Source organism: Trichoplusia ni, chromosome 5 (genome assembly GCF_003590095.1).
Source record: "Trichoplusia ni isolate ovarian cell line Hi5 chromosome 5, tn1, whole genome shotgun sequence".
Taxonomy (NCBI): Eukaryota; Metazoa; Arthropoda; class Insecta; order Lepidoptera; family Noctuidae; genus Trichoplusia; species Trichoplusia ni.
Genome location: NC_039482.1, coordinates 17,394,897 through 17,421,092, shown reverse-complemented (window position 1 = coordinate 17,421,092; position 26,196 = coordinate 17,394,897). Strand labels below are relative to the sequence as shown.

The window sequence follows — 26,196 nt, the reverse complement described above, 5'->3', positions numbered from 1 at the left end:
TTTTATGGAAAGGACCTAGGTACACGTAATAAAGATTGTAGGAAGTCTTATTAGGGATGGAATTGTAGTGAGATGGTAGCGGTACTATGATAAGCTCATATTTATAAGAAAATGAATTATAAATGGCTTTCTTATTGGTCTCTTCTCATACCAGAGGGTTTCGGCGTTGCCTAGGTCCTAGGCTAGCTCACATTTGCATAATTTATAAAAAAATCTCAAGTAGAAACTTGAAGAGGAACACAATATATTTGTACTAATTTTAAAATGTTATTTTCAATAGATTTGATAAACGACTATTCCTTCGTTTCGCTACTTTAAGAAGTGTTTTTTCTTTCTCTAAATAAAGTTAACCAAATCAAATACTATCTACTAATATACCAATGAATTGTATCAGGCGTTTATGTATTAAAAAAAAAAATGTTTAGTAACTTTTCTTAAGTATACAAAGTAGGAACTGTAACGTTACCCGTTCACAGTTTGTTTTTATTCAAATCGACGTTAAAGTGACAGAATACACGAAAACGAAAACTGTCGAGCAGTGGATACAGCGCCACATGCTCCCCACCTACACTCCAATACACAGCTTTGAAGTTCAAAGCCTACACACACACATACACAAACACACACCTATACATACATAGATACATAGGCACATCTTTTGTCCTGTTTATACACACATGAGCGCTCAAAATCATTCCTCAATTAATATCAAATTCAACAGCACAAATGTTCAGAGGCAGACGGATGCCGAGACCCGGACCGAGCTTCCGAACTAGGCCACAAGGCCCACAAGGTACTACGAGAGACGTGGCCTCGCTTCTACTCTTAAGACTACATACAACATCACTCGAATCAAACGTATTGCCATCAAATAACATTGGATTAATTCAAGAAAGCAGTCTAATTTGAACTTTCAATTGAATGCCGAAGGTATCTTTTTGTTTGTTATTCAAATAAAAGAATCGTTGAAAAGATGGCATCGTATAAAAGTTTATTGTTTTCGTGGAAGGCACGGGAGTACACTGAACTTGGGTAGTACATAGGGGGCCTCGGAAATTGGTTTTCGTTAAGAAATTTGTTTTTTTTTTGTCTTTACACTGCTTAAGTAGAATTGGCTTAATATTGGAAGGGACGTTAAATAAAATTCTGATGCGATTCGATCCAACGTTCGTGCTTCTTAATTTTGTTTTGATGGCTGGGCATGTAACTCAAAATTGTAAAGACATGTTTCACTAAAAGAGATTACAGAAGTGAAAATACTAGGTAAATAAAGCCAAAATAATAAATTGACAAGTCCTTATCAGTGGGTCCAACACTAGCTGGAGGGAAACCAAGTGTAATTCCTATTTTATCATCGAACGTCAAAGAAATGTCATTACCAATATTATTTCTTGTCCAAGGTACGTTTTTTCTCATACCATCACCTTCTCGGATTCTAATCATCACCAAATTACTTTGTCATTTAAGATTAATTTTTAAACCGAGAAGGCAAAAAAAAGTGTCATTTGCAAGTCTGGCTTGCAACTCGAATTGACCGAATTTGCACAAACAGTCCAAAATAAACAAAAGTGATCCATCAAGTTCATAACCGTACCAAACGTTGCTTAAAACGCTTGTCGTTTAATCTATGAAACTGTTCACAATCTCAATTGGATCACTAATAACGTTAACCCACTGTAAAATATTGTTAAAATCACTTTTAAATAAATTGCTTGCACAGGAAATGCAAACAACGTGAAAGAACCCAATTTGCATTCAATTTCATAGTTGTTACAGAGTAATGAAATAAAACAGAGCCGACGTATTCGTTTGTGGAACGTGTTTACACAGAGTAGTATGGAATTCCTTTGTTTTTTATTTGAAAATTGAAAATACGACGGAATTGGGGGAATGTTTTTCTCTCTGCTCTGTATACACAATTGAATCAAGGGAAATTGTTTTACCAAATAACTGGAATCAGATTAAACGGTTAGCCAGTATAATTATAGTGTAAAGCGAGCATTTATCCAAATAGCGTTGACCGAAAGCAGGTAAAAAAACATCAAATCTATTAGAGAAACCGTAATTTTAAAATGTTCACTGATATGAAAAAAAAATGCATCCAGTGCCAAAAATCATTAAAGCGGAGCGTGTAAAATTTACAATATTATATTACATATAGCGCCTTTATTTAGGCGCAGTCGTTGTTAAAATATATTATTCATCATAAGAATTATTAATAATTAGGAACATTAGGAAGTGGGCCTTGATAGAATCAGAAGGTATTCCGCCAAGCTACTGATAAGAACTACAACAAGCTGATATCGAACATTCACAAGTTGGAGAACCCCCTTCGAAACAGACTTACAATTATTTACGTATACTTCTTAATAATAATCATTAAAAAACCTTCTTTAAAGATAGCCCCGTCCTATTCTCATTTGCACCGCGTTACATAATGTAAAGGCTTGCATACATAGCTAGTGCACGCACTAGTCAGGTCGGCGGGTCACGGCCGCTGGTAATCCTTGTTTATGCTAAGGCATAACAATACACGCTATCTCCGGCCACCGCGGCCTGGAAATTGATAGGTTACCGCGCGGTTATAAAGTTATTATTTGTATGAAGTAATAAGTCTTATGTTTTTGGATTCGTTTTCATGATTACTGATTATTCACTTTCAAAGTCGTTTTAATTTTGTTCACTTTATTGCTTTAGGACAAAAAAGTTAATTTAATTAATCCTCGGCTAAATACTTATAGACCTGATCAAACGATGGATGTGTTTTCCGATCAGGAGCCTAGTAATCTCTCTTAAACGCTTGCCGTTGTAGAAAAGAGACGCAACTATATGCAGAGTGGTCCTCTATCTCATTTTCAGAACTTAATTTTCTCTTTCTAGTCTTACTCTAAGAGGCGACAGTCGGATCCAGTTCTATTTAAATAATTTTCGTTCCATAGAGGTTTTATCATAAAAACTATCTGGTAGTTCTCTTCCTATATCTAAACCAAAGAGATCTAATCCCCTTCTATACTAACCCTACAAGTCCGCTTTACTAAGGTATTCTACGCTTGTATTCTCAGAATCCAACACGACCTAAGTATGCGGCTCCCTCGAACAAAACACCGCATTATTAAACTCTGCGTGGAGCTGTTCAAGTCTGTTATGTAGTTCAAACTTATCAACGATAGCCTTTGTAACGTAGAAGGATGTAGAACAGGTATTGTGGAGAAAGGTTTTGTAAAATATGTGCTTACAAGTGTATGCTACCTGGAGACAGAAATATAGCATCAGAATTCTGTCACGAGATACAACCTGGTTACAGACGGAGGGATAGACAGCGGAGAATTGGTAATAAGGTTTATTTTACCCTTTTGTCTGATGCCTAACGAAAGGAAGGTACAATTTTAAAGCCTCCCGACTGAAAATGATATCCACATGGAGTTACACCAACATCTAATGACATTCAAAAGACAACCAGAGTTATAAACCAGCTTCAGATAAATGCATATCGCGGGGATCAAACCCGCGACACGATGCACTCATTGGGTGGCGTGGTGACCTCAACCACTCGGCTATCAATCAATCGACTTGAGAACCTCCTTTTGAAAAGACAGCTAAAAACTGTCTAAAAATATCTCTATTTCATGAAACTGATGTAAATACACACTTAATAGTGTATAACTGGAACTTAGTAACGACAAACGCTGGTCACTGTCGCGGTCGATATCTTCGATCTGAATACTGGATAGCCGATAAGCGATCACTTAGTTGTCACTACTAGTAGACAACGCGTCCGTAGCGATGTGAAATGTTTATATAACATCTATATTACTGGCTGGTGTCCGCGAGCACGCCCGCTACGAAGGTTATAATCTATGTCTGTACACTCTGTACCTAGTTTCGTCTAAATCAGTTCATTGTTTTTTGCAAAAAGAGGAAGAAAAATCAATACCTCCGTCCATACATACAAATTTCCGCGCTTATACTTTTATGTTTTTGCTCCAAATGATCATCATGGAAATGGGATTGAATGAAATGGGATCGGCTTCCAGTCTAACCAGATGCAGCTAAATACTAGTGCTTTACAAGGAGCGACTGCCTATTTGACTTCCTCTACCCAGTTACCTGGACAACACGATACCCGTTAGTAAGATTGGCTGTCAGACTTTCCAGCCACTAACTGCCATACCACCATCCACCAAACATAACCAGTGATCGATCAACTTGTTCAGTTGTAGCCCAATCTTTGGCTCAAATACATTTTTATATCTTTCACTAAAAATCATGTGTAATCCCTGTCAGTCTGTATCAGAGCTTCGGGATTATTGATAACCAAAGCTTTATGTTTATTAAAAGCTGGAAAAACCTTACTTGCAAAAAAACAAAAAAATGTTTCGCAATAAATGTAGATAGTAAATTCAAGTTATTTAAATCGATAACAATTTATAAAGGAGGATAAATAGACAGTTCTCACAGGACGGAGAAAACTTATCTTCACAAAGAAGATGTTACGCTTGAGCCAAAAACGCCATTGAATCTTACACATAATCAGAAATTCAATTTTCCAAATTCATATTCAAATTCTCGAGTCTCTGCAAACCGACTGAACTAGAAACCCCTCCAAAGAAATAATCCATTCTTCCCAAATTGTTTACATTTCGATGAATATTTGAAAGCTGGAACTGTATTTCCCTGTTGGGATTTTACTACATGGCTACCTATGATCATATGCTTACATAGAACAGCGGACTAGCACATGTATAATAAAACGCGCGCCATGCAGTCTGTGAGTCTGAGACTGTAGTCTCGGCTACAGCCAGCTTCTAACAGCTGCTGTTCGTGTTACTGGGGTCCCATTCTGCTATATACAATTAATGAATGGCAATTGGTTGAAATTATTCCTATTCTCTTAAGCATTTTGCTAACACAGTAATTGAAAATGTATTGTTTTGACCGTGAGTGTTTTGCCCCGCACTGAATTTCCATTTATTGTATTGGAAAAATGATGAGAATATTACGAATAGTGCAAATTTTAATAGAATTTCCATTAATTCAATAGCAGAATTGGGGCCCTGGTCCGATTATCGGGTACGCTTTTATAGCGAACTTAGAGACTTTATTCGTGAATTACAGAGGGAGTCATAAAAATAGCCTTAATCTTCGCTAGAACAGTGTTCTTTACAAAATTTTTAGTCATTTCGTAATTTAGATGATATTTTGATGTCAAAATGTAGCACACGTCCTTACTTGGGCTTCATCATAAACCGTTGAACCGTGAAAGCATAGCAGACAAGCTGTGTTAACCTTTCACATTTTATAATTTAAGTATAGATTGTTTTACATACTATAAGATAGAGAAATAATTGAACCAAGGTTAAATTTTAGATACATTTATCACGATGCCACATACTACACTTACAAGTACGTTGTTATTTAGCTCTTAAGGTTCCTTAACATGGTGAAAAGCCTTCAACCTCTGTTCGTCTGTTTATCACCGGGCTGTATCTCGTGAATGGTGTCAGATATCATAGCAGTTAGTATGGAACCTTCAGTGTCGCGAGTCTGACTCGTACTTCCACAAGCGGCTTAATAATACTATAATGAAATAAAGAGTCTTGATATCTATTCGGGATAAAGTTATTAAGCTTACATAAGACCAGTTTCTTCGCCTTTACATATGCTTTCATATGCCATTTCTGGACTAAACTTATCATAGAGCCATAATATCCTACAGAATTTCGAAGTTATATCAGCTTCTGTTTACAAATGCAGACGTATATCGGACATTACGTAAATTATGTGTCGAAGCTCCAGCTAATTATGGCGTGTGTCAGCTGTTCTATTTATCTTTTAGACTGACATATTCTGGTTCCAATTTAATATGTGAAACACAAAACAGGCAGGCAAGCTTTCGAGCGGAAATTCCTATTAAATGGCATCGGCATGTAGGTAATATCTGATCTGTATTAAGGAGGTTATATTCTCTGAAAATTGTACAACAAGGCAAGTCCATCAGCCTTCAAAAACAAAATTAAATGTTACACAATCTAACACGAACAATTTAAAATCTTATTTAACCCGCCACCTCCATAGCCTTAATATCCCAACAATGAGCTTACCGGGTAAAAAGTGCCCTAATAAACGTGTAACAGGCAATTTAAAAATAAATTTTAACCCTCCGGGCGCCGCAGCCGGGAGGAGTGGGTCAGGGTCACTTTGACCCTAATCCCATGGTTGCTATGGCAACGCCAGTCAGTGTTTGAAGACTCGTGTTTTGAACTTTCGATTGGATTTTGATTAAAACGGGGGTGGAGTGGTCCCGAATATTTTAAAGTATTGATTGTATATTTAGATGCAGTCTATAAATATAGAAATTGTAATGTGAAATACGTTATAGATAAGGGAAACAAATTGTGATTAATCATTCAAGGTTGTATAAATGTCTTGTGTTGGATTTTATCTCACGTAAGCACAAGAAGAAAAAAAAACAAATAACTCCGTCGCAAATTTCCAAAAATGTATCATGCATACATAGATGTACTCGTAGATACACTAAGCAGAAATCTCGAGCTACGTCACTTGTCGGTACACTTTATAGTATCAACAGGAGACGTTAACAGCCCCTACTTTCATAGGTATCACCATAAATGATACGTTTTATCTTTTTTTTTTCTTTTTTTTAAAGCAAAAAAAATATTCAATTTAATATTCCTTACAATTGGTTTTAAGTCAAGGACGAAAATTACGAAGTATAAAAATAATAAATAGAACAACCTATAAAATATTTGCTTTGCTTTGCTTACTAAAACGATTCAATGTTTCTTGTCTTTTTGTCTTTCTAAAGGACAGTAGCATAATATTTTACGGCCAAAATTATATTCAAGCTGGTTTCATATTCATAAACTCGGGCATAAGCTTTATGTCTCAGTTTATACGAAAGCGAGCTACTTTTAACGGACTAACAAAGAAAACGCCCTCCTTATGTATATCTATGTGTAACAGGGCATAATCTTTGCATTATTCTACTTGTTTTCTAAATCATCTTTAGCAGAATATCATACTCTGAGATATAGTAGTATATATCCCATTTTCCCACCACCACTAATCTTTTCCAAGAATGCAACAGGAACTATGCCAAAAAAAATGTTAGTCTTCCTTTACAAATTTTGATTAAGTGGCAAGTTTTCTTGAAAAATGTGATTCATTCTTATACATTGTACTGTTTTTTCTTTATATGATTTATTCTAAACACCTTTTTATTTAAATACTACCTAAGAAACAAAACTCACATTGTAGAATCCAATAAAGGTATTGAGTAAAGCAAAAAATATATTTGCACCGCACTTGTATATGATGCGACGTATTTATAAATTTAAAGACCAGTTCTTTTAAAATTACAATGCCGTCAAATGTTCACGCCTTATTTAAAATCTCGGAAATTTTAGAACAATGGTAATCTTTATATTAAACAGAAAAATCAATTATGTCCCCAAGGTCGCAGCCGACGGGTTGATTGTCTTGTGGATGACACAAATGATGGCATTGCGTGCGCGGATTAGTCCACATGTGCTGGAATATGTTACTAGCGAAGGACACTGAATAAATTACCTATAAGTAGGCTTTTTTCATCCGAAAAAGCTTTTAGTACATGTTAATAAATTGTTACGATTTCATGTAACCTTCGACAATAGTAAATCGTTGATCATTCCGTAAATAGAAGTTTTAATATGTCGTGATGATGCCAATAGTTATCATCGTTCCACTTCGGGGTGTCCCATGGCAACGATTGCCTATCAAGAGTTACTTTTGCAATTTTAGTAAAAGAGGAGAAATAAATTTTCCAAGTTTTTACAAGCCAATCCCGGAAAATTAAATAAAAGACTAAGAAAATTTGCTAAAGAGAATGAGAATATCCATTATACTGTCAACAAAATTTTCGGAACAGACCAGGTGCTGAACTTAATGCAAGATAATGAGTAATGAAACCCAAAGAAAAAAAATAGGGCTGATCTAATTCCTAAACCTTGGCTCTCACCAGCTTCTCTGAACTTTTTATAAGATCTACTACTTTATAACTATAGTTCACAGTACCTGGCTTCTCGTATCGCGTCGACCCAGTGCGTGCAGTCCACCTCGGAGGCGGCGCGCAACTCGTACTGGCGCTGACTCTCGCGCCGGTATGAGATCACGAAGCAAAACTGGGAAAGAAAATTTGTGTTTAGAGCTTTTTCCTGGATCTGTAGACTGAATCTTCTTTTGCAGAATATTCAAATATGGCTGGTCAAAAATAAACCATGTTTTTTTTTTGCTCTCTTCTTCTATATTCTCTTTTTATTTACGGTATAACTTCATGGGATACCCGGTCCTTTTTAAAAGCGTGCACGAGACACAGGTCCAACAGGTGCAAAATCCTTGCAGAGAACTTTAATATAAAAATGATGGTACATCTACGTCATCTACCAAGGATCGGGAGGGTTTCGGACCCAACCTTAGTCCTTAATAACAAGCTAACTACAACTAACAACTACTTATAGAAACTGTAAAGGGGAAACCGAACCGTTACCGAAGCGTTACGTTCCATGGGCGCCTTGCTGAGCCTCTCGCAGTAGGAGCCCTCCAGCAGCAGCACCCCGGTCGGCCGCGTGTTGTTCTCCGACTCGTAGTAGAACAGCAGGTTCTAAACAAATAAAAGATTCTGGGTATTTGAACTTTAAACTTTTAGAACTAAGGAATTTAATTCTTTTGCCGTGGGGAGTGCCAAAAGTGGTCCAGTGTCATGCAAAAAAATATATTCAAATATTTTAGTATCTACTTTATGGCTGGTTTAATATGGTCTTGTTTTAAAGGGATTTTGTAAACTTATAGAATACTATGCTAATAAATAAAAATTCGCAAACTCTCGTAGTTGTCAGAAGCTAGAAAAACCAGGCTAACTATGGGGTACCGTGTTGCCCATTTAACTGTTGTGTTAGGAAAAGGCTAGGATGATGATGATTCGCAAACTCGCCTAATATAAGTACCCCACGTCACCTCATTATAGTCTTGAGGAAATTACCAAAGCCTAATAAATACCACTCACACACGACTCAGCGCACGGAATGACGTCACATCCCGCTTTACACATCTACTTTCCATTTCCTCGGGAATGTATTGGAAGCTCGAGTTCCTTTGTGTTTCAAGTTCAAGTAAAATATACAAGACTAAGTATTTTTACTATTTTTTTATAAACCAAGAATTTCTTCCGATTCAATATCCCTGAAGAATTGCGTCGTGTTTAAGTGATAACGTCTTTAAAACTAATCACAGACACTTTCGTTGGAACTCTTGCAAACTACGTATTTTCGCTGGATACGAGATACATGGTTTGGCTCACCTACGAAGATCTTCAGATTGAATTAAAATACACCATTTTTGGTTATTCAAACCAGTATCAAAAATTGAAAAACTTTAACAGGATTTTCAAACTATGCCATCCCTAGATAACCATCCATATTTTTCTACTGAAATTCAACACCCATATTCCGATCATTCTTGCATCAATAAACTCTCAACTCTCAATAGATAGCCGCACACCACCAGATTATTCCGTCGATCCATCTTACGGTCTCTCTATATACCTGTCTAGGTATTCACTATCTTTACAATAGCCAATAGCTCGTACGCTTGTACGCACTCTAATCGCACTAATCTGTAATCCCTCGGGGGTATACTGGCTGGTATTAAGGAACTCGTAGAAGAAATCCGGTAGCGATAATTTAGCAATGATGATGGCAAAAGGAGTTTACAAATGTTGTTCAAATGCAGAATGGCAATTTCAGTGTTGAATGTTTTTTGCCAAACGTAAAACAAGTTTTGCAACATCGCTGTAAAAATGAAATTTGTCCACAAACACAACGTGACATATTGACAACTATTTCTCGTCTTACTGCAGTCGTGGAAACGTGACAGTGCATTAATCGGTGTATAGCGCCATCTCTCTTACACACTTGCAGTAATGTTTCTGTAGGAGCTGGTGGAATGTCCTCTATCGTCTACTTAGTTCACAAAAACGGAGACGAGATAGCTGCAAAGAGGACTTGATGCACAAAGATCGAGAATTTATCGCTTTAATGTTGCTTGAAGTGACGTAATACCAGTGCCAGTGTTTGTCCGTCAATGATCCACTTACCGCCTTTCACTGGATCTAAACAAGTCTTATATATCTTGATCTTAAGTTCGGCTGTTAAGAATTCAGGAATGTCCAATGGAAAGCTTTTCGGAAAACTATTAAGGTTTTCCTCGATCATGGGATGTTTAATTTTCATGTCTTGATTACGGATGAAAAGTTAGCTAGCTAGATTGTTTTTTTTTTTAATTTTCAAAGCTGTTTAGGAATAAAAACTGTTGTTTTTTGTTTTGATAAGATACTGAAAACAATTGTTGTCAACAACAATTACGTTTATGATTGAACTGTTACTTCTTTCTTTCTAAATATTTTATCACAAAATTCTGGCACAAAAGTTGACATCCCGAATTGGCATTTAGGCTACCATTTGCAAATGCAACCATCATTCCGGTACTACCCGTATCGTACCGTCCCGTATAAATCGTACCTGATATAAAATAAACCACCGCAGCTGCCATTTGGTGTTGTCTGAGCTCCGTTTGTGAAGGTATCCAGCCTGAAACAAGTTCCCATTAGTCGTGTATTCACCCAAAGGTTTATTAAGAAACCGTGTTTCTTTAAACGACTCCCTCACTAAGGATATCAATCCTAGTGTCGCGAGGGGTTTCACACACATTGAGTTTCAGATATGAAGTTTCGGATATGACTAAGACTTCAATTAAGCTAACGAATACTAAATGATCTTGGAGTTATTTTCAACTAAGAACTACTGGACCAAAGTTTATGATTTTTATCGAACGAAATTAATGAATGAAACGTGCATAAAAAATATATCGTCGAATTGAGAGCCTTCTGCTTTTTGAAGTCGGTATAAAATCAAGAGATACAAACAGATGAAAGGTACTTTCATAACTTGTACCGTTTAAACTACCACTATCTGCAATTATTCAAAATATCTACATATATTTTATTCCTAGGGACAATTTCTAACTGGGACTCCCAACATTTTTGGTTTGGGTTTTTAGAGCTCTACAGCCTTTTTTTGGAGGGGGAATCCTCATGGACACCCACTCCCTCGGGGGAGGAAATGGGTAGTGTCAGACTTTTACTGACTAAACCTGAACCGTCGTGCCATACAAAGACACAAAAACGCGGCGTCATCCGCGTCAATGCGTTGCAATCCTTCATACACAGAGCTCTACAGCCTGACTGATAATGGTCGATCCTTTCATTTTCAACATTTTCGGTTTGGTTTTCAGAGCTCCACAGCCTCACTGATGATGGTAGATCTTATCACAACGTGTGTACAAACCTGTGAGTGGTCATACTGCGCCCGGTCGGAGAGAGCGATCAGCTGACCGTCGTTCACGCGGATCGAACGCTGGTACTTCGGACTCAGCATCTTGGCAGCTGTAACAATTATATTTTATTACACTCTTATGTAGTATCTCAATGTATGTAGCTATATTTATAATGTACTACAGGATTTTATGATAAGTAAGGGTTGTTAAATGTGCACCAGAATTACATTTTATGAATTTGCAGTGGCTCTAGTGTGTTTTTAAGTTTTGTAAAAACAAAGTCGCTGTATAGATTAATTCTGTTTTATTTTTTAATTTGATAGGGAATAATAAAAATATAAACCGTTTTAAATTTGACTGTTTTGCCAGCCGTTTTTTTTACTGCTATCGAAGTTAACAGTACCAAATAAAATCTATATATCTTGAAACAGTTCTCTTGTGTCATAATATTAATTTCAATTCCTGTTATTTATTTGTTTAATAAAAGATCAATGTTTATTACATTTTCTTTACAATATTAATTACTTTTCACTATCAACACAACCACTTAACAAAAGTTTCCGCCGAAACGTTTTCTATTCAGTGTAGAGACTTGCTCTCGTGCCCCTCAACGTCCTCAAGAGTCGGGAGCCGCCTCGTTATTGGCTAAATTGAGTGGAATACCAACAATGCCCGCTCAACTGTTGCTTGCTTTCGTTTACTTTGAGCTCATAATCAATAGATATAAGGTTTACTGTAGCTAGGCCAATGATGTAGTTAAGGCTCGTGGCTATACTACAACTGCACAATCTAAAGTTAAGCTACACTTGATACGACCGGTCTATGGATGGGTGACCTTTTATGTCATTATGAGTTCCTGCGCGTTTCGGAATTGTGGGCCCCGGCTGTTATTTATATATAGGGGTATATATAAGGGGTAACATGCTGCCCAGATAACTGGGTTGAGAAGGTCAGATAGGCAGTCGCTCCTTGCAAAACACTGGTTCTTAGATGCACCTAGTTAGATTGGAAGGTAAGGATGAATATGATGTAGCTAACAAAATTTGTTGAAGCTTGGAGAACCAGTTGTGTACCAGTGTAACCGAGTGTACGTTTCTCTAAGATACAGGCTATGTGAAACATCATCATCGCTAAAATCAAGCAAAGAGCAGCATTTATTTTAAATACCTATCCTTATTTTTATTTTGATCAGCTGTTGACAATATTTTATGGCAAGTAATTTTATCGGGTTCCGTATCCAAAGGGAACCCTATTACTGAGGCTCCTCTGTCCGCCACCAGGCTTTAAATAACACACAGACAGTTGAAATTTTCTTAGATGATGTATTTCTACTGCTAGATCGAGGTTTTAAAGCTTTGGTTGTTACGGTCATACATTTTTGTTAGGTTTAGGGGACCCACTCACCACCACCCATACAATTTATTTGTCACCCAACAGATTTGTTTATTTTTAGATTATTTCTACCGAGCAGTTTTTTTTTCATCATATTATTGACAGTCACAGAATTTTGATTCAAAATATACCAAATTGAGGCAAAACCTCCTTGACTTAGCTAATATTTACCTACGTTATTTTATCGCGTTGTTTTTTTTATTGTTATTCAATACGTTTAACAGATAATTAGTATTAGCACTGGTTTGGTAGATAATAATAATAAACAGAAAATCATTATTCCTTATCTCATTTGAATACTGAAATTTTAAATATCCTCTTGCAATGATCCTGATCTTAGCCCACTTCCAATCAATTAGAAGCGGGTCTGGGTAATGTCCAGTAGCATTGTTGACGAATGTCAATTACTAAACAATCTAAACATGAATAATAGGACTAAGATCAGGAGGAAAGGTTAACTTCAAATTAAAGATCATGAGTGGCAATGTAATTGTGGACTGTAAGTACCTATGTCACTGATAAGTAGACTCCAATCACACGATAAACGTAATTGATGTAGACCACCTTTGTTTTTGGCTCCCGTAAGCGAAACACCGCCCAAATGTACTCAACAATTGTACCTTCTCTAATAAGCAAGACCCGTTTCCAAAGAGGTCTTTACTGAAAATTCACGATTAAACACAAATTATAATTACAACGCATATTTTAGCTTCTTTTGTATTCAATTTAAAAGTATTACTATTGATCTATTCTATATTTTCTTCGTCCGTACAATTTTGTAATGAGAATCCACTTATTTATTAATACCTCGGCCAGCGTACGTACCTACTTATCTACGACTCGCATAGACCTTGATATATTTATGTTCTTATCTTAGATAAAATAATGTAAATGTTTGCTTACCTTTCACTTAATCTTATTCATAACACAGCTATGTTAAAATCACTACACCCCCAAGATTAACGTCCATCTCAAAAGTAACAACAATGGAAACAACATTATTTTCAGAACAAGAACACTTAGGTTACATGAGTTAGCGAAAAGCGAACAGACAACCTTTTAAAACAACAATAGGAAACAGGGCAACGATTAGTTAATATTCAACTTTAAAGATTATTTACACTAGTCATAAGCACGGAATATTATGAACGCCTGTTGAATTTGTGAACGCAATGAGTTTTGCTGGCACAACTTTTTGTTTTCATTAAATGACAGGCGTTTTTAGTCTTTAAAGCGTTTTTTTTTTAGTTTAGAATTATGGTTTATGTTTTAGTGTGTCGGCATCGCCTTGTTTGCCTCCGAGTGGGTAAGAGCTGGAGGTTGTTGCGTGGCAGACGGCGACGGTTCGACTGCCGGGCCAGCACCTGTAGCTGAATCGACCGTTGCGCGCGTGCGTGCCCTTGATGACGTACGAGAAACGCCATAGAATGTCGAACGGATAGTCATGGCTAGTTGAATAATTCTACGTGATTTTGAATTACAAATGAAAAACTTATGAAACAATTAAGATTTTTTATTCACATTATGCCATTTTTATCAAGAAGGTGTATACAATCTAATTTTCAATGTGGTCCTTAGAATAAAAAACTAACTTAACTAATACATATTTTATTTTGTAAATACAAAGACAACCTGTTTGCAAGCTATTACTTATTAAGGTAATCCAATTTAATATTATGTAGATGCAGAGAGCAGATTTGTATGTTTATGTGCAGACCGCACATAAACATACAAATCTGTGTACCTAAATCCTTGACATAATTAGACTATCTCTCAATATCAGTTACCTTAATCAGGCAATCTAAAAATGAGTAATTATAAATCATATCTTCCGAATTTATGCTCATAAGGGTCACGTACAATCGTTCCTAAGCCTATGCGTCCTCAGTGATTCGCAGTTTCCGAGGTAATAAAACTCCCGTCAACTCCCGTGCTCTCCGTATCTTTGTGTAACACGCCGCCTGAACTTGTTCTTTCCACCGCGCAATTCAACCTACTTTGAAAGTTCCTTTTAGAGGTACAAACAAACCTACCATGATTCGCATGATTGTAAAAAATGGTGATTTAAATATGAGGGTACATAAATTAATTGTTTGAAATTAATTCTACCATTTTGCAATGAAATTCTTAGGTTAAGAAAAAACATATTGAGCTTGGCCTGTACAAACTCGAAACTATATTGTCTTTTTTAAATGGTGCTGCATAAACATAGTATTTAAGTAACTACAACTTGTAAATTAACTAGCAAACCGGTAACGTTTAATGAAAACTGACTACGTATCAATTACGTACGATTTCTGTACATATCTAAGTTGGGAAAGCAGCAGAATGTATTATTATACATTCTGCAATACTGCAATACATGCTGATACAAGGCTTATTAGCCTTGTATCTATGTAGTGTATGTCAGTACATACTACTTGATTATTATTATACAGAGGTATCCCGAGACGTGCGTGCACCGTGACATTTTCACTGGAGTTCAACATTGACCGGCTGAGAACGTGTCCATGTACGTTGCTACTCTAAATAAACCTACTTACTACTTTTATTTAATTGCTTAACTTTTCTTTTTGTATGTCTTCGACACGGTCCTTTGCCGCCAAAAACAATTTTGCCAGTAATGTTGATTGAAAAACTACTTTCTCGGAAATATTTGTACGCTTTAGGAGTAATTTTTAAAGTCGACGAGTATGGCAACATCAAAATTTTTCTGTCACGCGTCAAAAAATCTTCGAAACATCTCCGTACAGTGATAAACAATAATTGAGGCTAATTACTACAACAAATCACTTTAAATTGTATCCAACACCCACGTTCTTGGTACAGACAGCCGTTTTCAGACATAAACAACGCGATACCAGCACGACCGGCGTTCCGTGTGATGTGTGATAGTTGAAAATCCATGCGTTATGGCATCTGGGTCTAAAAATGATATAGTTAATAGATTGTTGAATGTGAGACTGGATGACGGCGGTGGCGGAGATGAGCTGCCGCCGCAGAACATGCTGCCATCGAACCAGCTGTCGCGGCAGCTCGGCCAGATCCAGGAGGAGGACAACGGCCAGCCGAGCGGGCCGCTGGCCACGGCTTCCCCCATAGAAAACCTTCAGCCCTTCAACAACACCGGCGGCCGCTTGCACAACTGGCAGGCCACTAAAACGACTGTTAAAGAGAGGTTATCGTTCCTTTTTAATAACGAAATTCTATGTGATGTACATTTTATAGTGGGCAAGGATGCCAACCAGCAGGTGATCCCTGCGCATAAGTTTGTGCTATCTGTGGGGAGTGCGGTGTTCGACGCTATGTTCAATGGAGTGCTAGCAACAAAGTCTGATGAGGTGGAGTTACCGGATGTGGAGCCGGCAGCATTCCTACACTTACTAAAGTTCCTATACTCTGATGAGGTGCGAATTGGGCCAGAGAGTGTGATGACAACACTGTATACAGCTAAGAAGTATGCTGTGGCTGCCTTAGAAGAACATTGTGTAGATTTCTTGAAAAGTAATTTGGGCACAGACAATGCATTCCTCCTGTTGACGCAGGCACGGTTGTTTGATGAGCCACAGCTGGCAGCATTGTGTTTAGAGATGATAGACAAGAATACTGCGGATGCTTTAAATGCTGAAGGGTTCACAGATATCGATCAGGACACATTGAATGCAGTTTTGGAAAGGTATGTATTTATCATATTGTTGAGTTTGTTGAGTTGACTCATAGTTTAAATACTGAATTACTACCTGGCTTCACATACTGTTTATGTATTTAAATATAATTTTAATTTGCTGATATTAAAAATAAATGTCAGTATTTCTTTTTTCTGAAAAACATCTTATCATCTTATCATATTTGTCCTTTTTCAGAAGTTTTGAAGCAGATGTTTTGAACACCCTTTACTTCTTTTAGAATAACATTAGACAAAGTATAACATTATTGTTCTTAAAATAACAGAAGTTTTTAATTAGGTAATTATAATTTTGATAGAGAATTCATATTTTAATGTTTTTCTATTTGTTCTGAAATATATTACTGATTTAATTTTGTCTAATGTTATTTTTGAGTAAATTTGCTACTTCAGTTTTAAGCCAAATCACTTTTAAAAACATGCCAAAAACCAAAAAAATATACCTACTCATTATTCTGTTATTAAAATCTATGATACTTTTAACTGAGATTATCTGGACGTTCTTTCTCTGCTAAAACAGTCAGTTTGAGTATATTATCATGTTTTTTCATAATTAATAAATGCCATCACTCATACAAACATACAATAATTCTAATGATGCAGATAATTAATAACTGGGTCTGAATTTGTACACTACTTGGAAGGATGGTTTCTAATTAACTCATCATGTTTAAAAATCTGAGTTAGTTATTTAGGCCAATCTAAAGCTAATAGAACTAAATGATAAAAAAAATGTAAAACATACTTTAATTTTTCTGTGTTACTTTTTTGAAAGACTTTTTTAGTACACAACATCAATCATTTTTTTTATCATTTAGTTCTATTAGCTTTAGATGGCCTAAATACCTATCTCAGACATGAAAAAAAAAACCTAAATATTGCCCATTCAACTAGGTACCATTTTCTAAACATGCAATACAATCTCTATTTCATTTGCTTTCTCCACTACATATTTGCTATACCTCTGAAGACTGAATTCTTCTCAATCCTTTTGCCATATCATCACATCAGCAGCTGCCTCGACCATTGAAAGGTGCTCAGTAGGTAGTTTCCACGAGCAATACACATTTGCACAATACAGATATTATGATAAGAAGGTCATTGTCAACATGCCAACAGCTGGTGTGTGTTGATGCCAGATAGGATGTTTGTTAAACAATTATGTTTGTTTCACTCTCTCTGTAGCTTAGCAACTCAATTACTATTTGTTTAAAGCGGTCTGATTTTAGCCATATTACCCATAGCCATATTTCTAAAATCGCTAGAAATAAAAAAACATTCAAATGTATTTTGAAATGACATTTCGTTTCGATTAGTCACGTGATTTCTACGTTTTTTCTATTATATAAAGGTAAGGATTGTCGAAATGTCACTTCGCTAGCCTGATATTATAAATTCATGAGCCAAGCCAACGAAAGTAAAGCCGAATAATAATTGTTGTTCCCTTGTCTGTTACACTTTCACTAATAAGTGAGTGAGTGGTCTTTGATAAAACTTGGTGTAGAGTGGATGGTTTCTAAGAAAAGACTGAAGCTGTTAATTACCGATATTTAACATGAATTAAGCATTGACAACTTATGACCATTGGGCTAAGTTGAAAATCAGAGATTGGAATTGCGGTACAACGTCTCTTCGAATTTACGTGCGTATCAAAAAGTCATATCATGAATTCTAATTATTAATTTCAGTAAAAAGTAAAAAGCTAAATAGGAAAACTGGGTGACTTGACGGATAGAAGTTACGGTTAGTTAGACACCGACATCTTCTATTCTTTCTTTAAAAAACGACTCCCGCATTAAGAATTTAATATTTGTGTCGCCGGGACTCATGGTCACTCAGGACAAGCATCCGTGGATCACGCTAATGCTTGACGTGCGCGGGTATCGAAACCGCAACCGAATTTAGAGCCCGAAATTTTAATCTAGGTTTCCACACAGTGTGTTCCTTCACCGTTTTTCAGTAGTTTCTTGAAATAATTAAGAGAGTATGTATAATTTTATAAAATACACATTGATACTTTGCTTGCGTTGGGATCAAACCTGCACCTCGTGAATACAAATCCATGCATGACAACGACACATCACGAAACATGCGTCACCAACAAAATATTAATCTTCTTCTAATATATAAAATTCCCGTGTCACGATGTTAGTTACCGTACTCCTCCGAAACGGTTCGACCGATTCTTATGAAATTTTGTATACATATTGGGTAGGTCTGAGAGTAGAACAACATCTATTTTTCATACCCCTAAGGGTTGCTCACACTAAAAAAATTTGTTTTTATTTTTTTATAATGTGGCATTAAAAAATACATACAACTAGAAAAAAAAATATTCGGCAAAACAACGTTTGCAGGGTCAGCTAGTAAATATATATAAATATTCCTTTTTAACAATGCACGTGATATCTAATAGAACCAAGTCGATACCTTCATAATTGCACTTTCTGTTAGCATCATTTATCGTCACCGCCAATATAATAACTTTAAAGATGTTCTAAAATATAAGTTAAAGTCACATTTAAATGACTTGCCATGTTATGTGGATTCTACCAATTAGGAATTATTTTGTCTGATAACTTTTGAGAGGTCGAGTTACTGATAAGAGGGTTAACTTTTAGGTAATCGACAGAACTGTAAATTATTTTTCAATTTTTTTTTAACATCCGACAATGCTGAGTTAATTAATTACTTATTTATTTTATCTATTTAAGGCATTTAGGCACGAGTTCATACATTTTAATTTGTTGCAAGTTACAAATTAAAATGAATGGGTTAAGTGCAAGTTCTAATTTGACTTGAGCGTCTGACAACCGGTAAAGGAAAACATCCCGAGGTTACCTTGATGCCAATTGGAATACGAAATCTTATACCCGCAGTGAACTAGCGTGGTGATCAATGCGCCTGTAGTGGGACGTATATAGGCTGGTTATAAGAACGACGCTAACACACCGGAATACAAGGTTCGCGGTTCATTTTGCCATAATTTAATGAACAAAATTAACTTTCGTTAGTACGATCCTCTACGGTTCTATTTACTTCAATGAATATTATTCGCTTTGAGTTTCTATTTTTATAAATTCACTTGCCACAAGGTATTGCGTAGGCAAATGGAAAACCGACGTTTGTTTGTACATAAAAGGTAGATTTGTAAATTTACGATCTACGGCGCCTAAACGCGTACAAAAAATCGTTAAAATCGGTCAAATAAATTTTATACTAAAAATATAATAATAGCTCATGTTTTTAAGTATTTAATTTACCATTTGTTTATTGAATCAACCATTTCTCCTATCCTAAATAAAAAATATCCTAAAAGATGTTTTTATATGCAAATAGACATGAATCACGAAGTTTTGCACTTTAAACGTACGACCCATTCGGTAATTTATAAAATAAGTATAAGTTCGTTGTCAATAATAATGCAAATTCAATGCGAAGCAAAATTATATTGAGTCAACAAACAATTGCTTTATATTTCTGCTCTTTGATTGAAAACAATTCAGCCTCAAATTATTGTGTATTGTTCCATCGAATTCGATATCTATTCGAATTCATAATAATAATAAAAAAACTGAGCTTTTTAATGCGTCAAAAAATAATACCTACTTGCTATAATATTTTTTGCCATATGCTGATGCAAGGATTTAGATTGCCGCGTTAGTAAACCATGCTTTTAATTTACAGAGACACGCTCCGCATCAGAGAAGCGAAGATCTTTTCAGCGGTACTCCGGTGGTCCGAAGCGGAATGTATACGGAGGCAGCTGCCTGTCACGCCTTCCAACCAGAGGATGGTCCTCGGCCGAGCCTTCAACGCCATTCGCTTCCCCCTCATGTCCGTCGAAGAGTTCGCGATGGGACCAGCGCAAAGTGGCCTCCTAGACGACAGAGAAATAGTCCAGTTGTTCCTATACTTCACAGTGAATCCTAAGCCAAATGTGGGGTTTCTCGACACGCCCCGCTGCTGTATGACGGGTAAAGAGCTCACGGTGAACAGGTTTCCCCAGACGGAGTCCAGGTGGGGCTACAGCGGGACCACCGACAGAATCCGGTTTACGGTCGATCAGAGAATTTTTGTCGTCGGCTTTGGATTGTATGGATCGTATTTTGGGCCGACGGAGTACGAGGTACACTTACAGGTTAGTGGCATTTGTTTATTTTTTTCTCTTCCTCTCTATGAGGGTTTGATGTTGTAGATATGGGATATGCTTTTTCTGATAGCGAGGCCTTCAGCATCGAAAGTACTAAGTGTCGTTCTTTAAAGTGTTCGAACACCATCATATTTAATGAAATACAACATATTATAATTTGGACTGGCAAAAAAATATTTTATCCCAATATTATACTTTTTGAGATACGATATATAATATTCCAGATAATTCACCTAGCGACGAAAAAGGTGTGCGGTTCGAACACGACTACGTTTTGTTGCGACGGTACCGACGACACGTTCCGCGCCATGTTCAAGGAACCAGTCGAGATCCTGCCACACACCTCATACATAGCTAGCGCAAAACTAAAGGTAAGATTGAAACACTGGCTGATTCGTCTGCAGAAACGACCGAGCTCTCCCATTGGTTAATGTCATCACGTTGACCGCGACCGCACAACGTCATTGGCTGCCTAAATAAACACGCCCATTTTTTGTGACGTCAGTTGTTCTAGTGAACATATTCCCGATTTAGTGAAGAAGTTTGTAACCACCTGTTTGGGAATTAAGAAAAACTCTTTTTATACTAACGTCGAGTAAAAAATTACGACGAAATGAAGACCAGAGTGAAACAAATTGATGAATTACATACTTAGAAGTTATGTAGAAACACGTTAGTATAAAATAAATATTGTTTTTATTTAATTCCCAGATGGATGTGAACGAAAATGCCGAGTCTAACGCTTTAAATAACGATATACAAAGTACATCGCAAAGTGTCGCATCGAGCGGACGCCAATACTATTTTATTACTATAATTAAAAAAGTACAAGATTTAATTCGGATATCCAGTGAAGTTTTTAGTTAAATAGAGGTGAGGGGTAGATAGTAGACTAATTTTAGCGTTTTTGTACACCGTATACCAGGTTTCTCGTTTCTCACGTGTTATAGGACATATTAGATAGATAGAATATTCTTTATTGCACACCACATAAGTACAGGAGTTTATACAAATGAATAAGTACATGGCGCCACTATCGTCGGTGTTGTCGCTAATCACTTTTCAGACATCGAATCGTCAGATAAATCTTCAACAATAGACAAATACCTCAAACAAAATAATTTGTCTGCAAAACGATGATAGTAGTACAATTTTACTGAAATGACTGACGCTATAATATATAATATAACATAATATATATATCCTGGGACAACTCACACACGGTTATCTGATCCCAAGCTAAGCATAGCTTGTGTTATGGTAACCAGACAACTGAAAAACTTACTTAAATATTTCTAAATACATACATATTATAGATAAATTACACCCAGACGCCAGAACAAATGATCATGCTCATCACACAACATTTGTCCTGGGCGGGAATCGAACCCACGACCTCCGGTATAGCAGTCAGGGTCACTAACCACTAGACCAACAGGCCAGACAGTAGGCTATGACTTATATTGATAAGGACTTTCGCACAAACTCTTGATTCGATCGTTGTTGATGTTTTTCCAACAAAAGCGAACCCTTGTTTATATCTTGTAGTCCTCAACATATCTCGTTATGTTCCAGGGTACCGACTCTTACTACGGCACAAAAGGGCTGCGCAGAGTAACAGTTGATTGCAATAATGGCGAGAAAGTCGTCTTCCAGTTTTCATATGCGGCCGGCAACAACAACGGCACCTCCGTGGAGGACGGCCAGATACCAGCCATCATCTTCTACATATAATTACTACGCTGGCAACATTGCGAAGCAGGTGATACAAAATTTTTCGAACTAGCAACATTCATTCTCTCAAAGCTGGCAACACAGTGTTTTTAGAACACGTTTCTCTGCGCATTGGTAAGTGGCTGTGTTTTGTAATTGTAAAAAGGTTTTTAATTAAAATGTAACCTCTAGGGATGTGCGTTTCCGTGATAGCTACTTTATCGGTGTGTGACAGAATTGTGTCTTTCCAAACACGATAGTAACATCACTATTTAACATCGAGATTCGTAGTCTGAAGCTGAATTCATGCGTGCTTATTTGTTCAAAGCTGGCATCAATAAAAATACTATTTAAATGTAAATTAACAATAACATGGCCTTCGAAGTAATAAATCACTAAATTAAATCTAAGTATTTATTTTGAACAATCAAATAACAAATTGAAATAGCATGTATGTTAATAATAGATTGAATTATTCTAACTAGTTTCATACTCGACCTCGTGTCCGCAGTGATTTTATTAAAAAACATATCATTATGACAAGAAATCTTATAAATAGAGGGGATTTTTGATGTCGCTTCAAACCATTTAGCCTTAAAAATAACAAACGAAAAAATATGTTAACTAACATTTTGTACCACATTTTAACAAAATTCTTAATATTAGAAAATAAATGTATATTAGTAATCATTTGGCAAATTCTGTAGTTTTTCAGTATTGCCGTTCTGTAAAAAGCTTCCATTTAGGAAATCAATTTCTCCTATCAGAACGCTGTGTAAAGTATAGCATAGTCATAATTTATGTAAAACAGGAAATAAGTAAATACATCACAATAAAATAGGAAATAATAATTTATTCACACCAATAAAGAGTAGGATAAATTAGTTAAACATTTTTATTAGCTTTTTCGGTATTTTCTTATAAAATTACTTGGTGCGCTTGTTTACGCTAAAAAAAGTTGCCGGGTCTATGCAAGTGTAGTTTCTTCAAATAAAATGTATAAACATGGTTGAACTTAAGTGTCTGTACGCGCGGGCCCATGTGTGCGTGCTAGTCAAGGAAGCTTCAATGGGATATTTAACAAAAAAAACTATCCCTCAGACAGATTTCCAAAAAATATTGGATACGTATAATTTATTTTATCTCGCGAACAAAAAATGAAAGGGACAGGTACAGTGATTCGAAATGGCGTATGACGTCACTTACTAGTACGCTTTTTACTAGCAAGTGGTGTTACCAGCCCCAACTTCCATAACTTTCAGTATCTTAAGTAGTTTAAATCTTTTTTTATTAAGATGTGGTGAAAGGAAAAACACGTATTTAAGATTTTTTGGAAAATCTGGCTGACGTACTAAACAGATTAAAATGATTCAATTTAGTAAAATACCATATTCTCCTGCCTATTGTTATTCAATGTCACTGTTTATTAACATCGGTTACACCCACCCCTGTGCGCCGCGCGCAACGATGAGTTGATGACTGTGTACTACTTCTTATTACTACTAAATTCCTATATGTAGTTTGTCTGTAGACCAATATTGCATAGACGCCTATTTTTTACGGCCGACGCACGGTTGGCCCTATGCAGCGATTGCTTTTTAAATAACACTCGAAAGTCAACCTTAAAACTCTGTTTTCATGGTGCATAATTGTGTAAAAGAAAAAATGCGTGGAGAGTGCCAGAATATTAGTACCTTGTCATTTTATTTTGAACTTTACACGAATTGTTTTAAAGTCTGTTTTCGAGTGTGGCTAAGAATGTGGCGTTGGGTTTTATTGCGTCGGCTGTTAGCATGTACCGGCCTTAAGTTACTACTTATAATAGTTTGTTATCGGGGCGTAAAGTTCCTCTGAATTAGGCGGTGGTAAGAATAAATTGATAGTTAAAGGCGAGGCATTGAAATTCTAAAATAGTCATGAAACGAAAAAGGATTTAAATTATATTGATTAGCGCAGGCCTTAGAGGCGTAGCGGAGAGAAATTTTATTGAAAATCGAAAATTATCCCAAACAAAATAAAGTCTATAATTGCTTGAACATTATAAAAACGCTTGCGAGGCCTCTTGTCGATTTTCTATTCTATCGATATAGTGTCAAAGTATATTTTTGATTATCAATAAATCCTATCCGCTGCGATTCTCTAGATCTGCTCTAGCACATAATATCCTATTAGTATAAAATGATTGCCGTCGCTTAAACAAAATTTAATAGATGTTTCTGAAGTTTATAATTATTTTTACGAACTTATTCTTCTCTACATATTTGAAGGTCTAACATTTCATTGTTGGAGTACAGTCAAAAGCAAAATTATTTCAGAATTTCATGTGGTATTTCAATTTCTAATACATATTTTTTTATTTTATATTCAAATCAATAATGCGCGAAATATGTATAATACATAACACTTATTTATATTTCGCTGTCTTTTTAGTTGTTATTACTGGTCTATTTAGTTTCATGATCATAACAAATTCATTTCTGTTCTTTTCCCTTGATATTAGTCCACCGATATAATAATTGAACTGAGTTACTCATTCATGTATGTACGTATAATTCTCACAAATAGCCTATTGTCTTAAATTTAATTCCTTCCATATTTTACTTTACTTTTGCTTACGACTGTACTATGTATATTTGACGTCGATCAAATTTTATCAATCATACAAATAAAAAAACACTAATAATGGTTTAATAGTAATTTTAAAGGTATAGTTGCAGAATAATGTCTTTTACCGTAAACATTTAAAGTCGATTTTCGTTTGAAATATAAAATTATTAAAATGATGAATGAAATTGTATGTTTTTTTGTTGAAAGTATAAGTTATAATAAATTTATTAATCTTTTCTCTGTTAATATAGTATTAAACGTAGTATTTCTTTCTTTTTATGTTCAAATCAAATGAATTAATTATCAAATTTCGTTTATGAATTAATTGCTGTTTAATATATTTTTATGTTGTTCAAAAGGTCTATTCTAAACGAATGTAATTAAATTTTGAATGTATGTTCATGCTATATAATAGACTTTGTTTAAAAATAAATATATATCTATGTGCTGTCTTGAAGATTTTATGCCAAATTAAATAAGAGATACAAAAAGAAAGACTTGTAAAATAAAGTATGAATTTCGATAGTTTTGTTTAAAGTTCTTTTTTTGGTTTAAAATAAATGCGTTTTGAGTAGACCTTTCATTTTCTCTTATAATCTGTGATAGGTTTGTAGAATAATAGCAATGTGTGTAAAATGTATTCGATTCGTTTATATAGTTATTATAATTTATATATTATAATTATTAGTAAAAATACATCCAGGGACCACGTTTTCGGTCGCCTAACGTTAAAATTAAAAGTGATAAGTTTTCCTTTATAATGAATCTTATAGATTTAGTTTTAAGATGCCTTATTTATTGTTATTTTTCATTTAAATTAATTTTTACTTCGTTCGAACGGAGTGCCAAAACATCTAAAGTTTATATTGTGAAAGATATTTTATTTGTTTTTATTGGTGATCTAAATAGCATGTGTGTTAGTGTTAAATCGTCTAGTAATTATTAAGTTTATTAATATAAATAGAAATTAAATAAAACCAATGTAACATCTCGAAATTAATTGAAGTTTTTTGTTTAAAAAAATGCTGAAATATAGAATAATATTTGCCGACCTCGCTAAAATAAGACATGTACGTTGGTTTTATTTGAAAAATAAATTTTATAATCCAAAGAAAGCTATCTAAAATTACAGGATAAGATATTGTCACAAAATAAATCGGTAAAGTATTTTTGTACGACACATCACAGTTTTCAATGATCTTAGACTTTTTATTGGTTGTTTTCTAGTCAAATTGTTAGAAAAATGTTAGAGAGCATG

At 35.5% G+C, this 26,196-nt stretch overlaps 2 protein-coding genes across 3 annotated transcripts in view; one reads left to right on the top strand and one right to left on the bottom strand.

The window, feature by feature from the left end:
* LOC113493787 (ras-specific guanine nucleotide-releasing factor 1-like) overlaps positions 1-14,371 on the bottom strand; it is a 31,254-nt gene extending 16,883 nt beyond the window's left edge. For both annotated transcript variants that reach the window (XM_026871805.1, XM_026871806.1), the window contains exons 1-5: positions 13,684-14,371; positions 11,400-11,497; positions 10,575-10,643; positions 8,546-8,659; positions 8,074-8,180 (exon numbers count right to left, since the gene is read on the bottom strand). In XM_026871805.1, coding sequence (XP_026727606.1) covers positions 8,074-8,180; positions 8,546-8,659; positions 10,575-10,643; positions 11,400-11,489 — 380 coding nt within the window. In that variant the 5' untranslated portion in view covers positions 11,490-11,497; positions 13,684-14,371. The remainder of the gene's footprint in view (positions 1-8,073; positions 8,181-8,545; positions 8,660-10,574; positions 10,644-11,399; positions 11,498-13,683) is intronic.
* A 1,105-nt stretch (positions 14,372-15,476) lies between these two features.
* Positions 15,477-25,031, top strand: LOC113493785 (BTB/POZ domain-containing protein 2-like). The gene is made up of 4 exons (XM_026871804.1): positions 15,477-16,456; positions 20,153-20,606; positions 20,843-20,989; positions 22,194-25,031. Exons 1-4 carry the CDS (start codon positions 15,693-15,695, stop codon positions 22,350-22,352), a joined length of 1,524 nt encoding a protein of 507 aa, XP_026727605.1. The 5' UTR covers positions 15,477-15,692; the 3' UTR covers positions 22,353-25,031.
* The last annotated feature ends 1,165 nt before the right edge of the window (positions 25,032-26,196 follow it).